Here is a 26,727-nt window from a genome sequence, read left to right on the forward strand (position 1 = left end):
TTATCTCTCTGTTGGCTTTGTAGGTATTTTCTTAAAGTGACAATAGTAAGAAGACTGACAGATTTGATAAAAGAATATGATCTTATTGTTCACCAGCTTGCCACATATCCTGATGTTAATAACTCTATTAAGATGGAAGTGGGCATTGAAGATTGTCTACACATAGAATTTGAATATAATAAATCAAAGTAAGTACCTTTAACAACAGATAACTTAAATGTTCAGGGAAAATTTAAGAAATAAGCTTTTCGGGTCTTTGTAAATTGGTCAAAGTAGGGATAGAATTGACATTAATTTGATGTAAACAGCCCAACAAAATCTCTGAGTGTAAAGACTATCTTCTTGACTCAGCGTAGGTGTCTTTCATATTCAATTCCTATTAAGTCTCTGCTTGGTCATTTTTTGTAGAGGATCTTACCATCTCAGAAGGCAACTAATCCCTTCTGTCTGTAAAAATTTTCTTTACTGGGTTGGTATAACTTTAGCCTAGTCATTTCTTTAAAACTAAACAAAAATGCTTTTTCCTGCCTACATAAGCAGTACATTTTCATTATTGAAAATTTGGGCAATGTAGGGGCGCCTGGGTGGCTCAGTCGGTTAAGCGTCTGCCTTCAGCTCAGGTCATGATCCCAGGGTCCTGGTATCGAGCCCCGTGTCCAGCTCCCTGATCAGCAGGGAGCCTGCTTCTCTCTCTCCTTTCCACTTGTGTTTTATCTCTGTCTCTCTCTCTCTCTCAAATAAATAAATAAATAAATAAAATCTTAAAAAAAATAAGAAAAAAAATTTTGGCAATGTAAAAGATCACATTTTTAATTTTATTATTTTTTATTAATTTTACCACTTAATCACAGTAGCTCTTGCATATCTTTTCACAAGAGAGGGAAAGGTATATATTATGTTTATATATGTTGTATTTTTACAGAAACAGGCTCCTGTTTTGTTTATTGTTTAATACCTTTTTAAACTTTATTATGGAAAAATTCAAGCATAGACCAAAGTGTACGAGCAGTACAGTGAATCCTCAGGTAGCCAGCGCCCAGCTCCAGTACTTGTCAGTATACGGTCAGATCTGTTTTATCTGGATCCAGCCCCCACACTCCCAACAGATTATACTGAAGCCAATTCCAGACACAGAATTTCATCCATAAAAATTGTGTATTGTATTAAATATAATACTGTCATATCTAAAAATATTAATAATTTCTTAATATCTGTACATATCCAGTCAATGTTCCCATTTCCCTGATTATCTCATAAAATGTCTTTTTTCCCCTACATGGTTTATTCACATCAGTATCCAAACAAGATTTGTTCAAATCCAGGGCATCCGGACACATTGCATTTGGTTGTTTGACTCTTAAATTTCTTTTAATTTATTGTAAGTTTCCCCCTTATTTTTTTCCACTAAAGTTTATTTGTTGAAGAAATGGATGTATATTCTTTTATCCCCTTCCTGTGTATTCTTCTGTTACATGACTTTTATTAGTTGTCACTCACCAATTTATGTTACTAAAAATGTGATATAAACACGCCTTCAGAGTCTTAAATTATATTGTTAATAAAATTATCAAATTGTTTAGGACCTATAACCTTGTCACTGGAAGCCTCCCTTCAGGCCAGCATAATTACATTGATCAACTCCTAGGATATTATTTTGAGATTCAAACCTAGGAGAAGGTTGAAAAGCCCTCTGGGGATTGTAGTAATTTCCAGATTTATTAGCACGTCATTCCAGAGTAATTGGGAAAGGACTTTGATGACTAGATATCATAGCAACAAACTCAGCCTGTGGAATGTCTCTTTGTGGGTAAATGCTTTGTTAGCTGCACTACTCTAGCACTTAGAGTAATAAGGACACTAAACTCTTGTGTAGAGTTTTAATGTTCAGAAACATCTTTATACACCAAATAAATATTGCAAGCATAACAATCTTAATTTTCTCTGCTTAAGTTCTTTGGAATCTAACCTCTAAGTAAAGGACCCACAGTTAATCAGGCTAATTCTTCCCTTTAAGGTGTATTGATGGTCAAATTAAAGCTTGATTCCTATTTTTATAGCAAAATGGTGAGTACTTTTTTGAAAAAAAAAAGAACATTAAATAATATGAATAGCCAAAATGGTATTTTTTAAAAAGATTTTATTTATTTATTTGAGAGACAGCACAAGCGGAGGGAGGGACAGAGGGAGAGGAGCAGACTCCCCGCTGAATGGGGAGCCAGACACAGGGCTCAATCCCAGGACCCTGAGATCATAACCTGAGCTGAAGGCAGATGCTTAACCAACTGAGCCACCCAGTGCCCCCAAAATGGTATTCTTAAATAGTTACTGTCATAAGGATGTGTGACATAAAGATGTCTACTAAAGCCTTTCAGGACATATTTCACTCTTTTTTTTTTTTAAATATTTATTTATTTATTTTAGAGACAGATGAGAGAGAGAGAGAGAGAGCGAGAATGAGTGGGAGGGGCAGAGGGAGAGGAAGAGAGATTCCAAAGCAGGCTCCGCACTGAGCATAGAGCCTGACATGGGGCTCAGTCTCACAACACTGAGATTGAGACCTGAGTCGAATCCAAGTCAGACACTTAACCAGCTGCACCTCTCAGGTGCCCCTTTTTGATTGTTTTTTTAAACTGATACTTGGTAAATGAGGTATGTTCTTTCCCCAAAGGTATCATCTAAAGGATGTGATTGTTGGAAAAATTTACTTTTTATTAGTAAGAATAAAAATCCAACATATGGAGTTGCAACTGATCAAAAAAGAGATCACAGGAATTGGTAAGTTAAAAAGAGTATTTGAATTAAAATTTCTGTTTTAAAAAATTTTTAAATCTTAAACTATTGTTTAGATATACAATAAATATACATATTGGATACTAACTTTGATACTTAATATTGCTTAATGTTTGTGCTTTTTTAAAAATTAATTTTTGAATAGGTTATACATTCACATGGTTCAAAAACAAAGTGTAAAAGACTATATGGTAAAAAGTGTCCTATTTGTGTACTCCAGCTACTCATAGGTCATATGTTTATAAGTTTTAAAATGCTTCTTGATATTTATACATATACAGTAACTACTTTTATATTATACCCTTCGCCCTGCTTTTAAGTTAAATGTTTATGTACAATATGTATTTTGCTTTTTCACTTAATATATCTTAGAGGTCTTTCCATATCAATGTGTAGAGTACTTCCTCATCTTTTTTATAGTATTCCTTTCTATGGATATACTAGAATTTAACCAGTCTGCTCCAGGTTGTTTCCAGTCACTTGCTATTCCAAACAGTGCTAAACTTAATAATGTCATTTTGCATGTGTGCAAGTGTGTGTGGGAGATAAAAATCTTAAAAGTAGAATTGTTATTTCAAAGAGTATATTCATTTGTAATTTTGATACTGAATATCAGTTTATCCTCTTTAGGGGTTGTATCAATTTGTATTATTACCAGCAAGGAATGTAGAAGAATGCCTTTTTCCTCTTATTCTTTTTTTTTTTTTAAGATTTTATTTATTTATTTGAGTGAGCTAGAGAGAGAGTATGAGGAGGGGGATGGGGCAGAGGGAGAGGGAGAAGCTGACTCCCCACTGAGCAGAGAGCCTGACAGGGACCCTGGGATCATGACCTGAGCCGAAGGCAGAGGCTTAACTGACTGAGACACCCAGTTGCCCCTTTTCCTCCTATTCTTACCAATACAACATTAGAAAATCTTTAGCTGATCTGATGAGTAGGGAGAGAAGGTTCTTCGTTGTAGTTTTAATTTAGTTTTTTCATTCTGAATGAGGGTAAGCATCTTTTCATGTGTATAAAAGCTATTTGTATTTCTTTTCTATATACACTGCCTATCTATATCCTGTGTTCCATCTCTTTTGGATTATTAGTCTTTTCTTACTGATTTGTAGAAACTCTTTATATATTAGGGAAATCAGTTCCTTTTTCTGTATTAAAAGCAGCAAAAGGGGCACCTGGGTGACTCAGTTGATTAAGCATCTGCTTTCGGCTCAGGTCATGATCCAGGGGTCCTGGGATCGAGCCCTGTGTTGGGTTCCCTGCTCAGCAGGGAGCCTGCTTTTCCCTCTCCCTCTGCTGCTCCCCCTGCTTATGCTCTCTTGCTCGCTTTCTCTGTCAAATAAATAAATAAAATCTTTATAAATGAATGAATGAATGAATGCAGCAAAAATTTCCCTAGTTTGTCTTGCTAATGATGGCTTTTGCCATGTAGTTCTTTTTGTGTAGTCAAATTTACCAGTTTTTCCTTTTATAGACTCTAGGTTTTGTGCCAGAGAAAGGCCTTTTTCACACTGATGTTCTAAAAGTAATTTTCTGTGCTTGATTCTCCTAAAATAATATAATCTGGGGATTTTGTTTAAATTTTTAATTTCTTTGGAATTTGTCTTGATATGGATTCAACTTTAGTTTTTTCCAGATGGCTGACCAGTTGCCCCAGAATTATTTATAATTGCTTTTTAATTTTAATTAGTGTATAGATTTAATTTGTCTCATTTGTTGGATTTTTGCTGAAAATAATTTTAGGCAACACTCTTTAAGAATTTAAAATTGGAATCATAATTAGAATCATCTGTGATTTCTTAATCTCCATTTTCACCTGCTAATAAAAGTTTTAAGGGATTTAAAGATATTAAAATCAAACGTCAGGTTCCTTTTTCTTGTTGAAAAGAAATTAAACATTTTTTCTGGTTAAAAATTGTGCTGATTCTAGAAAAGTTTAAATAAAAAATAATCTGTACTCATCATTCAGAACAGAGTTTAATTGTCTTTGCATATTATATGTTTTACAGCATTGGGATCATTAATGTATGTTTTGATATACTTTTTTCATTTATCATATCATTGACTTTTTACAGATGTCTGGGGTCAAATAATCTCTTAGAAGATGAACACCCAAACTTAAAAGAACTATGTCAATCAAGTACTCAGTTTGATGTTTTCTCCAAGTTAGAGTTAACTAACTCTGAAAGAAGACAGTTTGGATGTTGCAGAGAAAACTAGCATGACAGTGGTTATTTCTTATGTGTCTAGTTTCCATTTTAGTAGATACTAGAAATGATAGAAGGAACTCTATGGAGAAGATTCTTTCTGAACTATATATATGGTAAGAAGAGAGTGAAACATTCAGTCAAGTGATAAGTATGTTAAGTGTAGATCAAGAAATAGAAAAGAATGATTTTCACAAAATGGGAAGATAAATTAGTACTAAAATAATGTAGTTGGAAAATAAGATATAAGGTTGGAAATTATATTCTGGAAATATTTAACTTAATGTCATTTACATTATTTTTTTAATGTCGTTTACATTATTGTGCTAGGACCCAGTACCACCACAGAAACAGAAACAATTGCTAAATATGAAATAATGGATGGTGCACCAGTAAAAGGTAACATACTTTTCATTTACTTCTTTTGTGTGATAGTACAAACAGCAGTGTTCATGGCAGTTTAGTTTGAAAGTATTTATGCAGTGTAAAAGTATTTGTGAATTCTTAAGTGATTCTGATAATGATGTTTTTAAGATCGTCTTTGTATAGATACTGAAAGACTGTAATAGTACTTCCTAGTCTGAAGTAAAGTTTAATTTTTTATGCAGTTTAAATTTTAGTATTTAGGGGTGCATGGGTGGCTCAGTTGGTTAAGCCTCTGTCTCTTGATCTCAGCTCAGGTCTTGATCTCAGGGTTGTGAGTTCAAGGCTGGCGCTGGGCTCCATGCTGGGTGTTTTTTTTTTTTTAAAAAAAAAGAAAGGAAAACTTTAATTTAGTATTTAGAAGAGACATTTATATATTATCTCTTACCTAGTTCTGAATTTGTAATATTTTGATTGTCTTCTGTTATGATAGTTTATCTCGGTAAGTCTTTTTTACTCATGCTGAATACAAGGTGCTGTATAGCTGAGCATTAATGTCTGTGGGATTCTGTAATCCTTAAAGCCCCCAAGAAAACAAGCAGTTCCATTATTATCTTCCATATCCAAGATAATAAAGCCAGTATTTTTAATTTTACTTTTTTGAAGATTTTTAATTTTTTTTGAGTAATCTCTATACCCAACAAGGGGCTCGAATTTACAACCCTGAGATCAAGATTCACATGCTCAGGACTCCTGGGTGGCTCAGTCAGTTAAGCGTCTGCCTTCGGCTCAAGTCATGATCCCAGGGTTCCAGGATCCAGACTGACGTCAGGCTCTCTGCTCAGTGGGGAGCCTGCTTCCTCTCTCTCTGCCTGCCACTCTCCCTGTTTGTGTTCTCTGTCTCCCTCGTCAAATAAATAAATAAAATCTTAAAAAAAAAAAAAAAAAGTCACATGCTCTACTTACTGAGCCAGCCAGGTGCCTCAGTATTTATCATTTTACATCTACATCTTCGGCTTTTTCTCATTCGGTTAGTAATTATTTCAAAAAGTAGCTATCATTTACTGAGTGCCAACTATAGATGAGGCATTGTACTCTGAGGTGCTCCAATGTTTCCTTTGAGTTAGGTGATGGTATCTTATTCTACAGATTAAACTGAGATACAGAGAGGTTAAAAAACTTGTTAAAGGTAAAGTGTAGGGGAGGCAGAACTTTACCCATCTTAGATTTTCAGCTGGGACTCTCAAAAGGACAGATTAATAAAGGAAAAAAGTTTATTAATGTGTGCAGTGCACATCATGCAGGAAAAACCTCAACAAAAAATAACTCAAAACAGTGGCTTAGAATTTCAGCGTATATAGCATCTTCAAAAGAACAATAAATTTCGAGATCTAACTGGACAAAGGAAAGTAGTTGTAGGCTTCTCCAGGGGTGTGGCAAGCTGTGCGAAGGTAAATAAATCTAAGGGAGGAAACAAATGGAGTAAGGTTTGTTTGCTGCTTCCTGATCAGCCATCCCTGGGCTGATGAGACTATCTTCATTAAAGGGAGAAGTTACAGCCTGCCTTTAGGCAGAAAATGGGGAGCCTTTTCTGCTCTTTGCTGCTTCGTAATTGCCTTCAGCTCAAAATAATTTTTATGTCAAAGAGGCAGATCTTGTGGTGACATAATCTGGTTTCCTTTAATAGCTAATCATTGCAGAATTGGATTTGAGCCCAGGTCTTTCTAAATTCAAGACGTGTGTGTGTGTGTGTGTGTGTGTGTGTGTGTGTGTACACACACTCCTGTTAGGCAACATTACTTTGTAAAATTTCAGCAGCCACAAAGTTTTATGTAAAGTAATGGATCATATATCTTTCAGGAAATGGATGTGCACAAGAAAAGTATTACATATAAAAGATTCAAAACAGAATATGCAAATAGTTACCTTTAGGAAAGAAACCACGAGAATCTGAATAGTAGTCTTTTTGGTAGCAAAGGAATAATCATCATCCGGAACATGTTTGTTGCTTTGGATGAATTAGTTAATAAGTATTGAAGAACTTATACACATGATTAGAAATTATGGTAAACTTCATGAAAGAATAACAGAACTACTAAAACAGTACTTACCTGCTGGCACTATTCTAAGCTTTTTACATATATTGACTCATATAGTCCTTATAAATCTCTACAAGATGGATATTATAGCTGTTTTCCATTTCACAGATAAGGAACTTGAAACAGAATGGTTAAGTGATTTGGCCAAGGTCACACGGCCAGTGAGTTGTAGAGTTGGCATCTGAATCCAGGCATTCTGACTCTAGAGCAGTGGTTCTCATCTAGGGGCCGTTTTGCTCCACCACCACCCCCTGGACATTTGTTGTTGCTTGGAGTTATTTTTGGTTGCCACACTTGGGGAATGCTGCTGATATCTAGTGAACAGAACTTAACCACAACGAAGAATTATCGGGCCCAAAGTGGCAGTAGTGCTAAGGCTGAGAAACCCTGGTCTAAAGTTTTCGTTATGGGGCGCCTGGGTGGCTCAGTTGGTTAAGTGTCCACGTTCGGCTCAGGTCACGATCCCAAGGTTCCGGGATGGAGCCACGCATCTGGCTTCTTGCTCAGCGGGGAACCTGCTTCTCCCTCTGCCTGCAGCTCCCCTTGCTTGTGCTCACTCTCTCTCTCTTTCTCTGACAAATAAATAAAAGCTCTAAAAAAAAATTTTTTTTTTTAAATAAGGTTTTTGTTAGGCTGCCATCTCATGAAGAACTAAACTGTTAGTGTCTTCTCTATAATGCTTAGTTCTAGGTGTTATGTGACCATATTTTCATCTTTAGAATTCAATGGAAATTGTTTTTCTTTCAGGTGAATCAATTCCAATAAGACTATTTTTAGCGGGATATGACCCAACTCCAACAATGAGAGATGTGAACAAAAAATTTTCAGTAAGGTACTTTTTGAATCTAGTCCTTGTTGACGAGGAAGACAGAAGGTACTTCAAGCAGCAGGTATGGTGCCACCAAGGCTGATGTTTTGTTCTGTGGCAGTTCTGAAAACACCTGGAAAGCACTCACTTTTCTAAGCTTTACAGTACTGAGCAAGTGGGAGTTTCTATGATAAGGAATTTAGGTGTGAATGGAATAGTGTCGTGATAGATCTCTTCCCTATCATTCTGCAGGACCCCAGAATGGGCTGTAATTCGGCAGAGCTTTTATTTTTCTTTTGAAAGTTTTGTTTTTTTAAATAAAAATAATACCTACTGTTTGTTAAAAAAATTAGGCAATAAAGAACAGGTTAACAAAAATTCCACCATCATTGTGAGTAGTTTTCCAGACAAACTTGTATATGTGTATTTAGATCATATGTGTGTTGTTCTTTAATTTGCTTTTTCATTCAGTAGTGTCTTGAATATCTTTCCTTTATCAACAGATGTAGATTTTCGTTATAACTTTGAATGATTTCATTAACTTGATGGATTCTGGTTTTCCATTCTGTTGTAAATTTACCTGAGATGACCCAAATCTAATACTTTTTTTTTATATAAAATGTTTATCATAAAACTAGTTCTCATTTGAAAATCAAAAGCCTTTGGTGAATTTTCGTGAAGATTGTGATTGGAATGGTCTTTTATATTATGAACCAGATTAATAAATATTTGAATGTCAGTTGAGTACTCAAAACTAAATTAGAAATTATTCTGCACTGAGTATTGTGAAGAATACAAAATCTACCTTTTATAAACATAGTTTGTCTTCAAGGTTCTCACATTGCATATGTGTGGAAAGAGAAAAATTATAAAAAGCTAATTAACAGAAAACTTAAATTACAGTTCGACCATAATTTAGAAGAGAGAAAACCTTTTCTGTTGATATTGCCATAATGCTGTAAGATTAAAAATAGGTAGTTTGTGGGCGCCTGGGTGGCTCAGTCGTTAAGCGTCTGCCTTCGGCTCAGGTCATGATCCCAGGGTCCTGGGATCAAGCCCCGCATCGGGCTCCCTGCTCGGCAGGAAGCCTGCTTCTCCCTCTCCCACTCCCCCTGCTTGTGATCCCTCTCTGGCTGTGTCTCTCTCTGTCAAATAAATAAATAAAATCTTTAAAAAAAAAAAAAAATAGGTAATTTGTAACTCAAGATAGATTATATAGGGGCGCCTGGGTGGCTCCGTTAAGTGTCTTGACTCTTGATTTCAGCTCAGGTCATGATCTCAGGGTCGTGAGATCGAACCCCACATTGGGCTCTGCTCTGGGTGTAGAGCCTGCTTGGGATTCTCTCTCTTCCTCTCCCTTGGCCCCTCCCCCCTCTTAAAAAAAAGATAGATTATATAAACTTCACAGTTTCCAAATCAGTTACATATTGTAGCCTATTGAATGAATACGTTGCTTCCCACGGCATTCATTTGGCTGTTTGGTAACCAACATAAACGGCCTGTCATGACTTTACAGAGCAAATTTAGGAATTTTTTTTTTTTTTAAATTTTAGGAATTTAAAAGAGATCTCAGGATGGATTGTTTGGAACAAGATTTGGATAGGCAGAGGAATAAGTATTTGAAAAAAATATATATATGTAGGAGAAATTGTAGGGTGGGTTTATTTGGAGTGCATTGGGAGGAGAGCGTTAACTGTTTGGCTGGTGGGGGAACAGAGTGATGTTGGTAAATTGGATAAAGGTTATGAAGGACCTTGAATGCCTGGTCTGAGATTTATCCTAGAGGCACTGAGAACTACTGAAGTGCAGTTGAAGCAGTGTTTTAGCCAAATCGGGTAGTGATTGGAAGGGTGGGTTAGAAAGGAGCCTCAGGCACTGGAGGCCGAGCTGTTTACCAAGAAGCTCTTAGTGTCTGAGGTTGAAGTTACAGAGGTTTGAACTTGGATAAGGGCAAAATAGCAAACCAAGGACAGATTTTAGGAATTCTTGAAATCAGTAATAGCTAGAATCTTGTGCCACATTGGATTGGCAGTGGTGGTGTACATAGGTGCTTATGAGAGGGAAGCAGGGCTGGCAGAAGGGGTGGTCCAAGATTAGAACTGGAAGAAAGTAGGTCACTCAGCAAAGAGAACAGCTTTTGTTGGGAAGAATCTAATTTTGTTATAGTTAAAATTGAAGTGGCATTATTTCCATGGTGAAGATTTAAGGCATAATATGAGAATGTTAATTTGTTGATGTCTTGCATATGTTTTACCAGGAGATCATTTTATGGAGAAAAGCTCCTGAAAAATTGAGGAAACAGAGAACAAACTTTCACCAGCGATTTGAATCACCAGAATCACAGGCATCTGCTGAACAGCCTGAAATGTGAACTGAATAGGAGAAAAAAAGAAAAACAAAAAACTCCTATATCCATTGAGATTAAGTTCAGCGGGTTAAAGATGGTTGCAGCTTGTAGTGGGGGAAAAGGCCAAAACTCCATTTATAATAGTCTTCCTTTATCTTACAGTGCTGCATTTATTTTATGATACAACTAAATGTTCTTCATGTATATACATTAAAAAAAGCGCTTTCTTTGAAACACTGGAACTTTCTTAAGCTGCCGTTTTTTCTTTCTTGTCTTTTTTTTTTTTTTTTTTTTTTTTACTGCACACTTTGACCTGATAATAAGCACTCAGATATGCATAAACATAAACATTAAAGATTTTCATGTGAGTAGGCTGGTATTTGTAATTTCGCTTTTCTTAGTAATGTTGATTATAAATACTTTTCTCCTTTTTCATGCTAATAATTACCTCTTATTCTCTACATGCAAAAAATTAAGTATTTCGTGTTCAAATAAAAATAGAAAAATTGAATGGGCCTTAAATCCTGCAAAGATTTAAAACATGGCATCTCAGTATTTTTGAGGAATACATTTGTTTCTACATGTGTGTTTGAGAAATACCTATGGAGTGTTTCACTGTAGGTGCTTTTGATTCCACCATATCATGGCTTCCTGAATTGTATCCTCTTTGAAGTCTTCTGTTTTGTGAATGTTAAAATTTTTCCCCAAGATTATGTGGCATGTCACCGTGGCCTGCTTGCTTGCCCCTCCTTCCTGCCTGCCTGCCTGCCTGCCTGCCTTCCTTCCTTCCTTCCTTCCTTCCTTCCTTCCTTCCTTCCTTCTTCCCTCCCTCCCTCCCTCCTTCTCTTCCTTTTCTCTTTCATTCTTTCTTTTCTTTCTATCTTTCTTTTTTGCCATATTAAGTAACTATTTTGCTATTACTATCCAGCAGGTACCACAGTATGTTTTCTGCAATGTAGAGTTGACTCTGTTGGCATTTTCGAATTTGTTAAAACTATATCATTTTTCTGTAACTACTTTGAATTTTTTTTTTTTTAATTTAAGGCATCTTTTTACCACATACATGAAAGTATAATTTTGTTGCCTTCACAAATACTCTCTTCCCTTTCCAGGGGAAAATTTGAGGATGGGGAACTTAGGAGGACCTGTGAAGCATGTAGTTATCTAGATCTGGACAATTTCATGTTTGTTAAACTGGAACTTTTCCTAGTTCAAACTCAAATGTAATTTCACCCACTCTGTTTAAATTTTGTTAACACTAAATTCAAGTCATTTGTTCAAAGTTGTAAAAAGAAGGTTTTAGTCATCTGTTCATATGCATGGGGTCTGATCTCAGATACACTAAATGTGGAGTGTAGGAACTAAAATGAAGCCTGCTGTGTGAAGCTACTTTCACTTAGGGTTCACTGGTTTTTGTACCAATATTTTTTTATACACTTCAGCGCAAGTCTTGTCAGTTAACCTTACTTTATGAGTAAGCTAAGTAACCCAAATTACATTTCTCTAAACCTGTTTACTACTATGGCACTTTGATAAAATGGTCAGTAACCAACTTCTTTACTGGCAAAAGGTTCCATGTACCATGTGCTGGAGCATCTATTTTAAATGTGGCTATCTGTGAATGGTAATGTTTTCCTTCATGTAAGTGCCTGTTCAGAGTTTCAAAATTTAAAGATGCCAAATATTTTCATGGTCACTTGCATGTAGTAATCTAGAAAATATTTGAAGAAATTTTGAAAACAATTATATTTAACCAGCCTCAAATTGTGCAACCATGATGTATAATAAAGAATTTGAAATGATACTGAGCTTGCTATTTGAATGATTAAAATGTTCTATTCTCAAATCTCACTGTCAGATTTATTCATTGAGGACAGGATTGCTCATAGTTTAGGAAGCTATATGTGTTACAAGAAGTTTTTATAAATATTGTCAGTTTTAATTCCAAATAGTTATATAATGCTTTTAATTAGGTGGCTTAAAACACTCATAAATAGGATGCTTATTCACTTTACTTAATTGTTGCATAACCAATTTGAAGAATAAAAATTTGAAATCAATATTTGGTGAATTGAGTAAAAATTTGGCCAGTTAACTAGAAATAAACTGAAAAAAATTTGTGTTTTTAATAAGTACAGAGGCTCAGTTAGTAGAGCATGTGACTTTTTTTAATCATTTATTTGAGAGAGAGCGTGAGTGAGCAGGGTGAGGGGTAGAGGGAGAGAGAATCCTCGAGCAGACTCCCCGCTGACCATGGAGCCCAACCTAGGAACCCTGAGATCATGACCGGAGCCAAAATCAAGAGTCAGCTGCTCAACTGACTGAGCCACCCAGGCATCCTGAGCATGTGACTCGATCTCAGGGTAGTGAGTTCAAGCCCCATGTTGGGTGCAGAGATTACTTAAATTAATTTTTTAAAATGCAATATCCAGTGGTTCTCAACCCTGGCTGCGTGTTCAAATCAGTTTAGCTTTTAAAATAACCATGTTGGGTCCTACCCAGACCATAAAATCAGAATTTCAGGGGTCAGGGTCTCAGCGTTAAAAAAAACATCCAGGGTTGAGAACCACTGTCTATACCATGTAAATGGTTGTTTCCGTCACTAGCGAAGAGGTTTTTTTTGTTGTTGTTGTTTTTGGTTTTTTTTTGTAGTTTTGAACTTTAAAAAAAAAAATTAGAGAACATGCAAGCAGGGGGAGAAGGAGAGAGAATCTCAAGCAGACTCCATGCTGAACTGGGAGCCGGATGCAGGGCTCCATCTCACGACCCTGAGATAATGACCCGAGCCAAAATCAAGAGTCGGATGTTTAACTGAGCCCAGGCGCCCCCTGAACTTTATTTTTTGAAGCAGAACTAAAAAAAATACAAAAGGGACACAGTTTAATCATTCTGAATTTCTGTTAGCAGAATCTGATAGCAAGAACCTCATGAAATATGAAGAGTCGGTGGGGGGGGCCCTCTCCCTCTGCCCCTCTGCAAACCCCCTCCCCCCATGCTCCTCTCTCAAAATAACTCTTACAGGCACCTGGGTGGTTCAGTTAAGCATCTGTCCAGCTCGGGTCATGATCCCAGGGTCCTGGGATCGAGTCCCACATCGGGCTCCCTGCTCAGTGGGGAGTCTGCTTCTCCCTGCCCCTCCTCCCTGCTCATGGCTCTCTCTCAAAAATATTTTTAAAAATTGAAAAAAATTAAAAATCTTTTTAAAAACATCAACAGGGTGCCTGGGTGGCTCAGTCAGTTAAGCGTCTGCCTTCAGCTCAGGTCATGATCTCAGGGTCCTGGGATCCAGCTGCACATCAGGCTCCCTGCTCAGTGGGGACTTTGCTTCTCCCTCTCCCTCTGCCCCTACCTCCCCCTGCCCCACTTGTGCGCTCTCTCTCAAAATCTTAAAAAAGAAAAACCAGGAACAATCAAATCAGTTTTTAGAAAAACTAGAATTTTAGCAATTCTTAACCCTTCCGATCAGGCAGTCCTAGTCAGTTTACACCCTCTTAACAAGTTTTCTTTCAAGAATGATTGGTAAATTATCATCTACTTTCCCTACTCACACATTTCCTATCTACTTTACCTTTCAATTCTCAATTCTAAAGACCAAAAAGCATTAATTTGTCATACTTAACGGTTTTTCAGTTATACATAAACATGGAGGTTAACATCTAAAAGATGTTAATTCTAAACAAGCACCTAAATGAAGGTTTTTAGAGTTTGTAAATCCAGCACCCTGGGCTTTTAAAGAAACCACAGTGACAAATTACAGAAATCAAGAATCACAGTTCCTTTTAAATGTAATCATCAGATTAAAAACTAGAACACTTAGCCGATTCCACCTTAGGCTCTATTAAATTTGAGAAGCAGCTCCCAAAGGAGTTTTATTATTTTGAAATCATAAAAGGGGGAAAGTACATAATTAGAAATAAGTGGCTGGCAGGCACTGTTTTGAATTGTTGGGGAGGAAGAACTTTTCCTGTACTTTCTTAGATTCTGTGTTTGGGAGCGTGCTGATTAAACTGACAAAAGACAAGCAAGAGAAAAGACTGACTTAATGAGTATGAGGGAGTTCACAGAAATGTAACTTAAAGGGGTAGTTAGAATTTGGGACCTTATATATCATCTTGATAGGGGAAAGGGGGTGAAGGACACTTATACATGACTTCTTCATAGGGGAAGTTGGGGGTAGAAAGGGCACTTATGGGAAAACAAATGACTTAAGAAAGATAAATGGGCCCTTAGGAGAATTGATGGAAGATAAAATAGTTTTGTGACAAAGTCTGTTTAGGCGTGGTGCCAACTTCTCACTGTACCTGGTGATGAGATCATCTTCCCTGGTTGCTCCCTGAGAGGGGATTTATGATAATTGAGTTCCTTTGGGAGGCTTTGCTTTGAGGCAGAGGGTTTCAGGAACTCAAATGCCTTCTCCTCAAAATTCTTATGCCACAGTGGCATATTCCAGACTCCTTCATCAGTATGGATCAAGTAATTGGAATACTCAATCCTAAGTACTGGGTGAGTCAGTAACATCTTAATTTCATTCCTTTTTCCTATTTTATTCAACGGAATCTGTTGAACAGACATAAAGGCACCAGGGGCTTCTACTAGCCTGAATTGGAATATAACATATTTTAAGTTTCAAATCAAAGGCATAATGAGGAAACTGTGCACCTTTTAATAGATCCTTTTTAAGGCTTGGGGCCTTCCATGAGCATAATTCCTAGTCACTCCCCTATCCAAAATCTTTAGTGACTCCATTCCAGGAGAAAGCTTAAACTCCATACTACATAACCGCTCCCGTTTTTCTAAGCCCCTTGGAGGATGACCGCTCTCCCGTCTGCACTCCAGCTAGCTTTTTGCAAGGCTCTGCTGGCCGGTCTTGCCAGACACCATTTCCATCTCCAAGTCAAAGGGCTAGATGTTCTCTCTTGTGCTGTCAAGGCATGCTGTGCACACCTCCGGGACTCTGCTCACCACACTTTTATAAAAGACTTTGATTTTATGGATTTTAAGCCTCTTGGCTCAGTCTTGTTTTAGTGTACTTTGTGCTTATGACATAATATACTTTCAATATCTGAATAAATTAGTGAACCTTATTTTCCTAGTGATTATAAAATTAGGTGTCCTCCTCTAGAAAAAAGTCTGATGAGGGACAGAAATAGAAAAATGTTCACTGTTAGCCCAGAAGCATGCCCTATAGCCTGCACAGTTTCAATAAGGGTCAAATATGCACTGGTTGCTACATTCTTAAAAGGTCTCATGACAGGGGCACCTTGGTGGCTCAGTTGGTTAAGCAACTGACCCTGGATTTCGGCTCAGGTCATGATCTCAGGGTCCTGGGATGGAGCCTAGTGTTGGGCTCCCTGCTCGGTGGGGAGCCTGCTTCTCCCTCTCCCACTCCCCCTGCTCACTCTCTCTCTTTGAATTAATAAATAAATATTTTTATTTTTAAAATATATTTTATTTATTTATTTGACAGAGCGAGTGAGAGAGCACAAGCAGGGGGAGCAGTAGAAGGAGAGGGAGAAGCAGGCTCCCCGCCGAGCAGGGAGCCCCATGTGGGTGGGGCTCAATCCCAGGACCCCGGGATCATGATTTGAGCTGAAAGCAGATGCTTAACCATCTGAGCCACCCAGGTGCCCCAATAAATAAATCTTAAAAGTCTCGTGAGTGCCTGTACATCTCACTGAGTTAATATCGAGCTGAATGATAAGCACCAGAGAAATCTTATGGAAGTAGTTTTATGAGAAGAAATTTGAAGAAAACCCTTATGATCTAATGCTCCCTGCTCGTCCCATCCCCCTTGAACACTAAGCATGTAACCACCACCAGCTTCATACAGCAAAAGTGCAGCACTTTCTGCCCAGGGGTCCTGTCCCCGTGCTACTGAAACTTACTAAGTTGCACCATAAAATGTCTCCAGAATTACTTCTTGACTGGCAAGCTCAACGATGCCACAATTTTGGTGGTCTGTACAGGAATTATGAATGAATCCAAGAGCCCTGATGTGGCTTGGTAAGTCTTCTTTATCCCCGGTCTTTGTTTTTAACTTGTTCCTTTTCAGAGATGTCCTGAATAGTACAACCCTTTGGAACAGGTCTTGCTGAGTGCTCAGGAGAGAACCTCCTGCCCATGCCCAAACTACAGGGAGGGACAAACTCCTGCCACCTGGCTGGATGGACATCAGTATCTTGGCCGTAATGGTGTTGGGCTCAGAAATCAGGCTCTTCCTGTTTTACCTGTTAATACTTGTATTCTTCTCAGGCATGGGACAGCCATTCATGGCATTCGGATGGCTGCCAATCTCAAGACTCCTGTGTAAGGTTTCTTCCTAAATAACCCAGTGTGATCCCTCGATGAGCATAAAGTCTAAGACATGTCTGACCGTTTGCTTCCTGAAAGGGACCGGAGCTATTACCCAGTTGGGGCACTCACCCAATGGGGGACCACTCCCTTGGGACTGGATCATGGATAAAGCTCACAAGAAAGTTGCCTGGATTAGACAGGGGTTCCACACTTTCATTTCTTCATGTCTCTCATTTGTCCTTACCCATGGGCAACAGTCCTCCTCTTAGAATGAAAGTATTTCTAGCTTAGATACATGACAATATGATATAAAATAGCTGTCCCTTCTTAACAAAGGCCAGGACCTCTACCCCATCCATTAATACTAGATCCAGAGGCTTTCAAAGGGTATTAATATTGGTGGCCAAATATATTGGCTTCCCCAGAATGGAAAGAGGCAGCCCCAGTCTCTGTGTGTTTTAGTCCATTCACCAGCCTTTGTGGTCTAGGGTGCAATGGGGAAGGGAAGGGAGGTCAACATCACTCCTCAGGTAGTACCAAGGTGTCAGAGCAGTTGAGAAGAGGGATGCCTCCCACCACCCTGAACCCCAGGAACCTTTGGCAATATTCCTGATGGGATGCCATTCAGAAGCCGAAGGGGATTTGGGGTAAAGTACTCTCTTCGTTTTATAGGAATGGACTAGGACATCAGCTTTCTCGATCCTAAAGGATTCCCTCTTGGGCTGTTTCCTAGCATATTGGAGTTGATTTGGATTTTAAAAAAAGCACCCCATGCTGTTGGGCTATAAAATAAATCTAACCCCCAAGATGTGCAACTCTTTTGTAAACAGGTTGCTGTCAAGATCCTCACATGCCTGCCTGTTTTTCCTAAGTCACTAGCCTCCTCTTTGTTTGCTTCTTCTTTTGTGTGTCAGATCTGGAATATACTCTTGAGAGGACTGAATGAATGTTGTTTGACTCCTGTTGTATGTGGGGTTTTCTCCATCATTTGTTTCCCAGGTTAATGGTTAGGATAATTGGAACCAATTATCTGGTTAGTTCACCTTGGGACAGGGACTTTAAGGAATATTCCCAAACAGCTGCCAAAACTCCCTTTGTTTTGGGGAGGTTCCTTGTCTTCTCTGGTCCAACATGGACTGCCCATTTTCACTTTTTTAAAAGAAATATTTTATTTATTTATTTGAGAAAGAGAGAGAGAGAGAGAGCAGGGGTGGGGTGGGGAGGGAGAAGCAGGCTCCCCGTTGAGTGGGGCTCGATCCCAGGACCCCGGGATCATGACCTGAGCCGAAGGCAGACGCTTAACCAACTGAGTCACCCAGGCGCCCCTCACTTTTTGTGGGTGGAAGAAAGAAAATGTCCGTCTGCTCATCTGTCAGAGCTGAAGAACTTTCCGACCAGGAGTCCTCTTTCTCTGCCCTCTGGGCTTTTATCCGCTTCCAGGCTTCCCGGCAGCACCTCACCTACTCTGTGCCCCTCTCTCCCTCCTGTTCCTGCACCACCGGGAGCCGCCTTACATAACCAGCTCCTGTACCATCCCCCGGGCTCCTGGCGTCACTGGTCCCTGCTCCCCCTACCCTCCCCATCAAGGAGCCAAGAGCGCCCCACTTCTGCCCCCTTCAGATTTCCCCACGGGAGCCCCAGGTAAAAATTGACAGTGGGGAACAAATTGACTTTTAGGGGGCCCAGTGTAACATATTCGGTATTTAAGCTAATTTAAATTTGTTAGTTTAATTAAGGTAGACATGGGGTGCCTGGGTGGCTCAGTCGTTAAGCGTCTGCCTTCGGCTCAGGTCATGATCCCAGGGTCCTGGGATTGAGCCCCGCATCGGGCTCCCTGCTCCGCGGGAAGCCTGCTTCTCCCTCTCCCACTACCCCGCTTGTGTTCCCTCTCTCGCTGTCTCTCTCTCTCTCTGTCAAATAAATAAAATCTTTAAAAAATAATAATAATAATTAAGGTAGACATGTCTTTAGAATTATCAGCATTAAATATAAAACTTGTATTCTACCAAGGTTTACTAAAGGTCAAATAAGCTCATGTTATCTCTGTTGCCAGTTGTCAGCAAAAAATGACTTAACATGAGGGTTAATTGTGTTTGTCTCATCAGAGTTTTCATGGGTAATTATTAAAAACCAAGTAGGCTAAATAAAAAGGTTTATAGGTAAAACTTCTAAATAGCTTTCAAAATCTTTGGTAACCTAAAATTTTGAAGTTTTGCTAAGTTAAATGAGAAATCGAATTCATTGGATATCTAAGTCTTTTCCAGATAAGATAAAATACTAAAGCATTGGTTACTGAACATAGGTTTGTCTGCTTTTGGCTTCTCATTGCAGAGAAACTGAGGATACTTGGGTCTGTAGTAAATTGCTTCATGCTTTAGTAGTAAATGTACTACGGGAAAACCTATGTTTTTAGAAATTATGAAATGTATTCATGAATTTCAGCTTTAAAAGAATCCTGGTGTAACAGACAGTTCACAATTGGTTACTACTCAATTTTCATTGGGGGCAAAGGTTTCTAAAAGTTAAAATTCTGCTAAATGTAATTAAGACTGATGGAAATAAGGAAATCAACTTTACTTATAAGAAAGTAGGAGATACATGAGAAAGTTATAAGGGATGGGACTACCTTTTTTTGAGTGAAAAATAAAGTAATTTTGTCCTCAAATGAGATGGGTTGTTTAGAGAAAAAAGGCTTAGGACAAAATATAAATGAAAAGAAAATTGTAGGTTTGTGAAGGGAAATCTTTGGAAAAGAATTTTATGTGTGGTCAGAATTAAAGTCGAGGGGCGCCTGGGTGGCTCAGTCAGTTAAGTGTCTGCCTTTGGCTCGGATCATGATCCCAGAGTCCTGGGATCGAGCCCCGTGTTGGGCTCCCTGCTCAGCGGGAAACCCGCTTCTCCCTCTCCCTCCGCTGCTGCCCGTTTGTGCTCTTTCTGTCAAATGAATAAATAAAATCTTAAAAAAAAAAGAATTGATTTTATTTATTTATTTTATTTTTAAGGAGGCCCCACACCAACATGGGGCTTGAACTCACAACCTCAAGATCAGAAGTCACATCCTCCACCGACTGAGCCAGCCAGGCACCTCGAAATGAATGGGTTTTATTTATTTATTTTTTAAAGATTTTATTTATTTATTTGACAGAGAGAGACACAGCGAGAGAGGGAACACAAGCAGGAGGAGTGGGAGAGGGAGAAGCAGGCCTCCCGCTGAGCAGGGAGCCTGATGCGGGGCTCGATGCGGGGCTCGATGCGGGGCTCGATCCCAGGACCCTGGGATCATGACCTGAGCCGCTTAACGACTGAGCCACGCAGGCGCACCTCAAAATGAATGGATTTTAAAAGTACACTGGTATAAAACTGAAATTCTCCTTTTCTGTATGTTAAGAAGACAAAGTTTTCTTGGATTGTTGGTCTGTTTTTGTTTTTTTTTAAGATTTTTTTTTTTTTTTTATTTGCGAGAGAGAGAATGAGAGACAGAGAGCATGAGAGGGAGGAGGGTCAGAGGGAGAAGCAGACTCCCCGCTGAGCAGGGAGCCCGATGTGGGACTCGATCCCGGGACTCCAGGATCATGACCTGAGCCGAAGGCAGTCACTTAACCAACTGAGCCACCCAGGCGCCCCTGTTGGTCTGTTTTTGATAAGAAAATGTAAGTGAAGTTTTTCTTTATCTGCCCAGAAAACCAAAGCTTCGATGTTTTGTCTGTATGAGGTCTTTGATTACTTAAAGTTAAAACTTTTCAATATTAAAGGACCTAAGTTTTGCTAACAACTATATAACTTCCCATAGAATCCCTTATCGTCACCTTGGTTAAATATGAATATTAAATTTATAATGATCTGTAATCCCATTTAAGTATGTGCTTTATTTTTTTTAAAGATTTTATTTGAGAGAGAGAGATCACAAGCAGGGCGTAGGACAGAGAGGGAGGGAAAAGCAGACTCCCTGCTGAGCAGGGAACCTGATGCAGGGCTGGTTCCCAGGACCTCATGACCTGAGCTGAGGGCAGATATTTAACTGACTGAGCCACCCAGGCACCCCTAAGTATGTGCTTTAGAACTTTCTAAGGTTTTTAACAAACTTCTCGAGATTTAAATGGTAAATGACATCTTTTGACTTATTAAGGCTTGTTCATTTGGTATGTTAAATTACACGGGAAGCATTGTCGAACCAGTGATGATAAGCCTTAGGTTGTGTTCTACAGGTAAATGCTATAACCATTTTAAAATATATATAAAATTCTTTGGGACGCCTGGGTGGCTCAGATGGTTAAGCATCTGCCTTCGGCTCAGGTCATGATCCCAGGGTCCTGGGATCGAGTCCCGCTTGGGGCTCCCTGCTCAGCGGGAAGCCTGCTTCTCCTCTCCCTCTGCTGCTTCCCCTGCATGTGTGCTCTCTCTCTCTCTGACAAATAAATAAAATCTAAATAAAATAAAAAATAAAATATATATAAAATTCTTTTAGTTTTAATATGTCCTGGGATAAGGTCATTACTTCAACTATTGAAATGTTGTGTGTCATAGAAATAAGCGGATTTCCTTGTCAATTGCATTATGATTAATTCTTATATTGGATCTTTCTGAAGGGTTTTTTTTGGTTATTTATAGTTATTGTTCTGATGCTCTTGCAAGTATGTTTTATCTTCTATAAATAGATTCATAAAAAGGACTTTTAACAAATGCAGGTTTTTGGGGCGCCTGGGTGGCTCAGATGGTTAAGCATCTGCCTTCAGCTCAAGTCATGATCTCCAGGTCCTGGGATCGAGCCCTGCATCTGGCTCCCAGCTCACCAGGGAGTCTGCTTCTCCCTCTCCCACTCCCCCTGCTTGTGTTCTCTCTGTCTCTGTCTCTGTCTCTCAAAGGATTAAATAAAAAAATCTTTTTAAAAAATGCAGGTTTTTGATATCTTTAAAATGATAAAACTTAACTGGGAAAAAAATAAAAAAATAAAACTAAACTGGGTAAGAATTTCCAGAACTAACCAAAAAAAGCTGCATCCAAACAACTAGAATTAGTAATATGGGACTAAATGAATTGAGGAAGATGATTATAGTTTTTGTGACTCTTGCTTTTTTAAAGATTTAGTTCTTTATTTGAGGGGGGAGGGGCAAAGGGAGAGGGAGAGAGAAAATCTCAAGCAGACTTCCTGCTGAGCATGGAGCCCGACATGGGGCTTCATCCAGGACCCTGAGATCATGACCTGAGCCGAAATCAAGTCGGATGCTTAACCAGTTGAGCCACCCAGGACCCTGAGCATGTGACTCTTGTTTGAAACATGCTGATTCTCTAACATTTGCTCTTCCAGATTTAAGGAAATTTTCTCTTAAGATACCCATGACTTACAGAAATGTGAAAAAGTATTTCTTTGTGAACAAATTGAAGCATTTAACTTTTCTCCCTACCTGAACCCTCTAGAATTTAGAAATTCTCAGTGAGTATTCTTTCTTTCATGGCAACTACAGTTATTTGCATAAGTTCGGTAAGAATCTGTTCCCCTTCTAACAGGACACCATTGGAAACATCGGTTATATTACCAAGACTTTGACTGGAATGTCATATTAGAGAGAGATATGCATAGACTCAGATATGACCAGACAGCTTTGAGGAATTAAGGTAGACTTTATGGAGCCCATGGAGCCCCTTGGAAATACTGGCTTGGTATCTTGCTTAGAGTTCCCAGCAGCCTTACCAGGTGAGTAAAGAATGTCACTTCCTGGCAGGTGCAGGAACTTCGGGATATTCTGGGGACCTCGAGAAGAGGAATATATCCTAATCTACAGGTATTACAGGCAAGTCTGATGACAAGTATTTGGCTTGGCTTTGGTTTTGAGAGGCTATTAAAAGTTCAGTCTAGAGATTCCTTATGAAAAGTTCCAGCAAAGCAGATTTAAAGGATCTACACGATCAATCACTCTCCTTGAGGAGCTTATGTAAATAAAACTGGACTTGTTTTACAAATGAATTAGTCTTGATTTGGCTATCTCTGGAAATAAGGGTGAATTTAGAGATAATGGATGGCCCCACCTTCCTTATAACTGGATCGGAGACTATACTTGGGATGCCCTTATTTCCCCGGACAGGTCATCTCTCACTTTCCAGCGTTTCCTTATAGTTAGGATATTGTTAAGGCTAAACATCAGGCAAAGAAGGATTCTTCTTCTTCTTCTTTTTTTTTTTTTTTTAAGATTCTATTTATTTGTCAGACAGAGAGACAGAACACAAGCAGGGGGAGAGGCAGGCAGAGGGAGAAGCAGGCTCCCCGCCGAGCAAGGAGCCCAATATGGGACTCAATCCCAGGACCCTGGGATCATGACCTGAGCCGAAGGCAGCCGCTTAACCGACTGAGCCACCCAGGCGTCCCTTTTTTTTTTTTTTTTTTATTGATTTGTCAGAGAGAGAGCAAGCACGCACAAGCAGGGGCAAGAGGGGCAGAAGGAGAAGCAGGCTCCCTGCTGAGCAAGGAGCCCAATATGGGATTCAATCCCAGGACCCTGGGATCATGACCTGAGCCGAAGGCAGACACTTAACCGACTGAGCCACCCAGGTGTCCCAAAGAAGGCTTCTTAATGGTGTATCCCTTAGCCATATTTGTCCTGGGAGCCACCTCTATCGATGTAAAATTACCAACGAGGCTTTAGCCAAGCATAAAGCTTCCACCTTTAACTAAACCCAACACGAAGTCACCCACAAATTTGAAACGTGACCCTCCAAAACCTAATGGCCCTTGATGACTGCAAGTCAAAGAAAAAGTTATTATTGCTAATATTGAGACTAAATGTTTTGTGTATATCCCAGATGACTCTGCTAATGTATCCAAAGTTTTAGCAGACATGCACACTGTACCTAAATGTTAACTTTTTTTTTTTTTTTTTTTTTTACAATGGGCACAACATTACACTGAGCTACAAAACCAATCTTTGCCTTGGATTTGTGGCTTACTGCCCATATCAAGGACTTCAGGCCTCCCTTGGTGGGTTTCTCCATCATAAGGTACAGATTGGCATTATTTACATCAATACATAGCCGATATGATACATCACCCCAATAGGGATATTCCTACTACTAAATCAAATTGGTGCTCTTAAAGACTCTACAATGTCATTTAATGACTGATTAAATTCCTGGTCAGGAGGTGGACTAAGGTCTACTTTAAAGGGTCTTCTTATCACACTTCTTATTTTTATTATATTAATCTTAATATGTTGTCTTTCACTTTGTTCTCTCCTATTGTTGAGATACATACAAGCAGTTCCTGACTCCTTCGCCCAGCTGACAGATGATCCTTACTACTTGAAACAAATTTACCCCAGTGTCACCTCTGGACTCTACAACAATTGCCTTCTGTAATAGTTACTAGTAGACACAGACAGTGATCAATTTCGATCCGTGGATAGGGACATCTCTATGACCCCTGTCAGCTTGAAGAAGTTACAGAAGATAAGCCCTTTGTCCTTCAACAACCTTAAAGATTTAAGTACTGAAAATTCATCAGGAGGGAAATGATGACGGACAGAAACAGAAAAATGTTCACCTTTAGTCCAGAAGCCTGACCCATAGCCTGCAGTGTTGATAAGGATCAAATGGTTGCTACATTTTTAAATGGTCTCATGACTACCCGTATATCTCACCAGTAGTTAATATCAAGCTGAATGATAAGCAACAGAGAAATCTCCAGTAGTTTTACAAGTCGAAATTTGAAGAAAACACTTATGATCTAATGCTCCCTGCTCATCCCGTCCCCCTTGAACACTAAGCATGTAACCACCACCAGCTTCATACAGCAAAAGTGCAGCACTTTCTGCCCAGGGGTCCTGTCCCCGCACTACTTAAATCAATTTACAAAGTTGTACTGTAAAACATCCCAAGAATTCTTTCTTGACCATCATGTTCAACAATCCTGCAGCAAGTCCAAATGTAGTAAAATTATGGATAAGAATTATTATGCACCTCAGTATTAGAATAAAGGAAACAGACTAGGTTCTCTAGGAGTTTTAATGGCCTGGGAGGGAAAACAAGAAAGAGCACAGCAGGACCATGATGGTGCTATTTACAAGTCCCACAAATGCATCTTAAAAAATTCACTTAGGATAAACAATTTAGTATTTAGGTCACGATAACCTTGTTTTGGAAAAATACTAGAAACTACAGAATTTGGTAGGCAAGATGTGAGGAGAGAAATATACAAGGATGTGCTTTTGTGAAACCCTCTATACCAGGTTTTAATAGCAAAGGCAAAGTAGAGAGAAGAACTTGCTTATTTTATTCCCTATCACCTGGGTTATTTTTACTTCCTCCACTTCTTTCCCTCTCCCCCATTTATTTTGTTATTTATGCATATATTCAGCATGTTTTCTGAACGTATGTGCTGTTTCATTGGCCCTACCCTGATGGAACTATAATCCAGGGTACTTCTCAAAGTGTGGCTCCCACACCAGCAGGATCAACATCACCTGGAAACAAGTTAGAAATGAAAACTCTTGGGCCCCCCCCAGACCTACTGAATCAAACTCTGGGGGTAGGACCCCAACAGTTTCGTTTTGTTTTTTTAAAGATTTATTTATTTGAGAGAGAGAGAGAGGAAGGGAGGGACTGAGGGAGGGGCAGAGGGAGAGAAAGAGAGAATCTGAAGGACTCCCCATTGAGCCCAATGTGGGGCTCAATCCCAGGACCCTGAGATCATGATCTGAGCAGAAATCAAGTCAGAGGCTCAACTGACTGAGCCACCCAGGTACCCCCCAACAATTTTGTTTTTAACAAGCTTTCCAGATGATTCTGATGCACCCAAGGTTTGAAAACTACACTTCAGGGCGCCTGGGTGGCTCAGTCTTGAAGTGTCTGCCTTCGGCTCAGGTCATGATCCCAGGGTTCTGGGATCGAGTCCCGCATTGGGCTCCCTGCTCAGAGGGAAGCCTGCTTCTCCCTCTCCCACTGCTTGTGTTCCGTCTCTCTCTGCCTCTCTCTCTGTCAAATAAATAAATAAAATCTTAAAAAAAAAAAAAAGAAAGAAAACTACACTTCACCCTTGAACAAAGCAGGAGTTAGGGGCACTGATCCCTGTGGAGTAGAAAATCTGTAACTTCTGACTTCCCCAAAACTTAATTAATGACTGGGAAGCCTTACTGATAACATAAACAGTAGATTAACACATATTTTGCATGTTATATGTATTACTGTATTTGTACAATAAAGTAAGCTAGAGAAAGTGTTAGGAAAATCATGAGAAAATACATGTACAATATTGTACTTACCAAAAAAATCCATGTATTAGTAGACCCACAAAGTTCAAACCTGTGTTGTTCAACTGTTCTAGAGACACAGTTATGACACAATTCTAGTGCTAGATAGCAGTTGTCCTAGGTCCCATGGCACACAAGAGAGGCACCCAATGTGTTCAGAGGTACGGAGGTGAGAAGTGAGGACATAATAAGTGGTGTGTAGTTCTGGCATGAATAGAATAATAGATATGGGGAACAGAGAGATGATATAAGGAGGGCAAATTTTGAAGGGCCTTGGACGCCATACAAATGAATGGAGTATGGGCTTTATCTCAACACTTACTCAGAATACACTAAAAGATTTTAAGCAGGAATAAGTTAATCAGATTTGTGTTTTTTTAAATTTAAATTAAATTTAATTTGAAAGAGAGTGTGTGTGCGCACGCATGCACATGAGTAGGGGGAGAAGCAGAGGGAGAGAGAGAATCCCAAGCTCACACTGAACGTGGAGCCTGACTTAGGGCTCCATCTCATGACCCTGAGATCAAGACCTGAGCCAAAATCAAGAGTCAGATGTTTAAGCGACTGAGCCACCCAGGCACCCCCA

At 39.1% G+C, this 26,727-nt stretch overlaps 1 protein-coding gene across 2 annotated transcripts in view; it reads left to right on the forward strand.

Moving 5' to 3' along the window:
• VPS26A (VPS26, retromer complex component A) overlaps positions 1-10,853 on the forward strand; it is a 31,460-nt gene extending 20,607 nt beyond the window's left edge. For both annotated transcript variants that reach the window (XM_032423785.1, XM_032423784.1), the window contains exons 5-9: positions 24-188; positions 2,669-2,775; positions 5,325-5,393; positions 8,204-8,346; positions 10,522-10,853. In XM_032423785.1, the coding sequence (XP_032279676.1) occupies positions 24-188; positions 2,669-2,775; positions 5,325-5,393; positions 8,204-8,346; positions 10,522-10,635 (598 nt within the window). In that variant the 3' untranslated portion in view covers positions 10,636-10,853. The remainder of the gene's footprint in view (positions 1-23; positions 189-2,668; positions 2,776-5,324; positions 5,394-8,203; positions 8,347-10,521) is intronic.
• The last annotated feature ends 15,874 nt before the right edge of the window (positions 10,854-26,727 follow it).

The sequence above is a fragment of the Phoca vitulina genome, unplaced genomic scaffold (assembly GCF_004348235.1).
Source record: "Phoca vitulina isolate PV1807 unplaced genomic scaffold, GSC_HSeal_1.0 scaffold29, whole genome shotgun sequence".
NCBI classification, from domain to species: domain Eukaryota; kingdom Metazoa; phylum Chordata; class Mammalia; order Carnivora; family Phocidae; genus Phoca; species Phoca vitulina.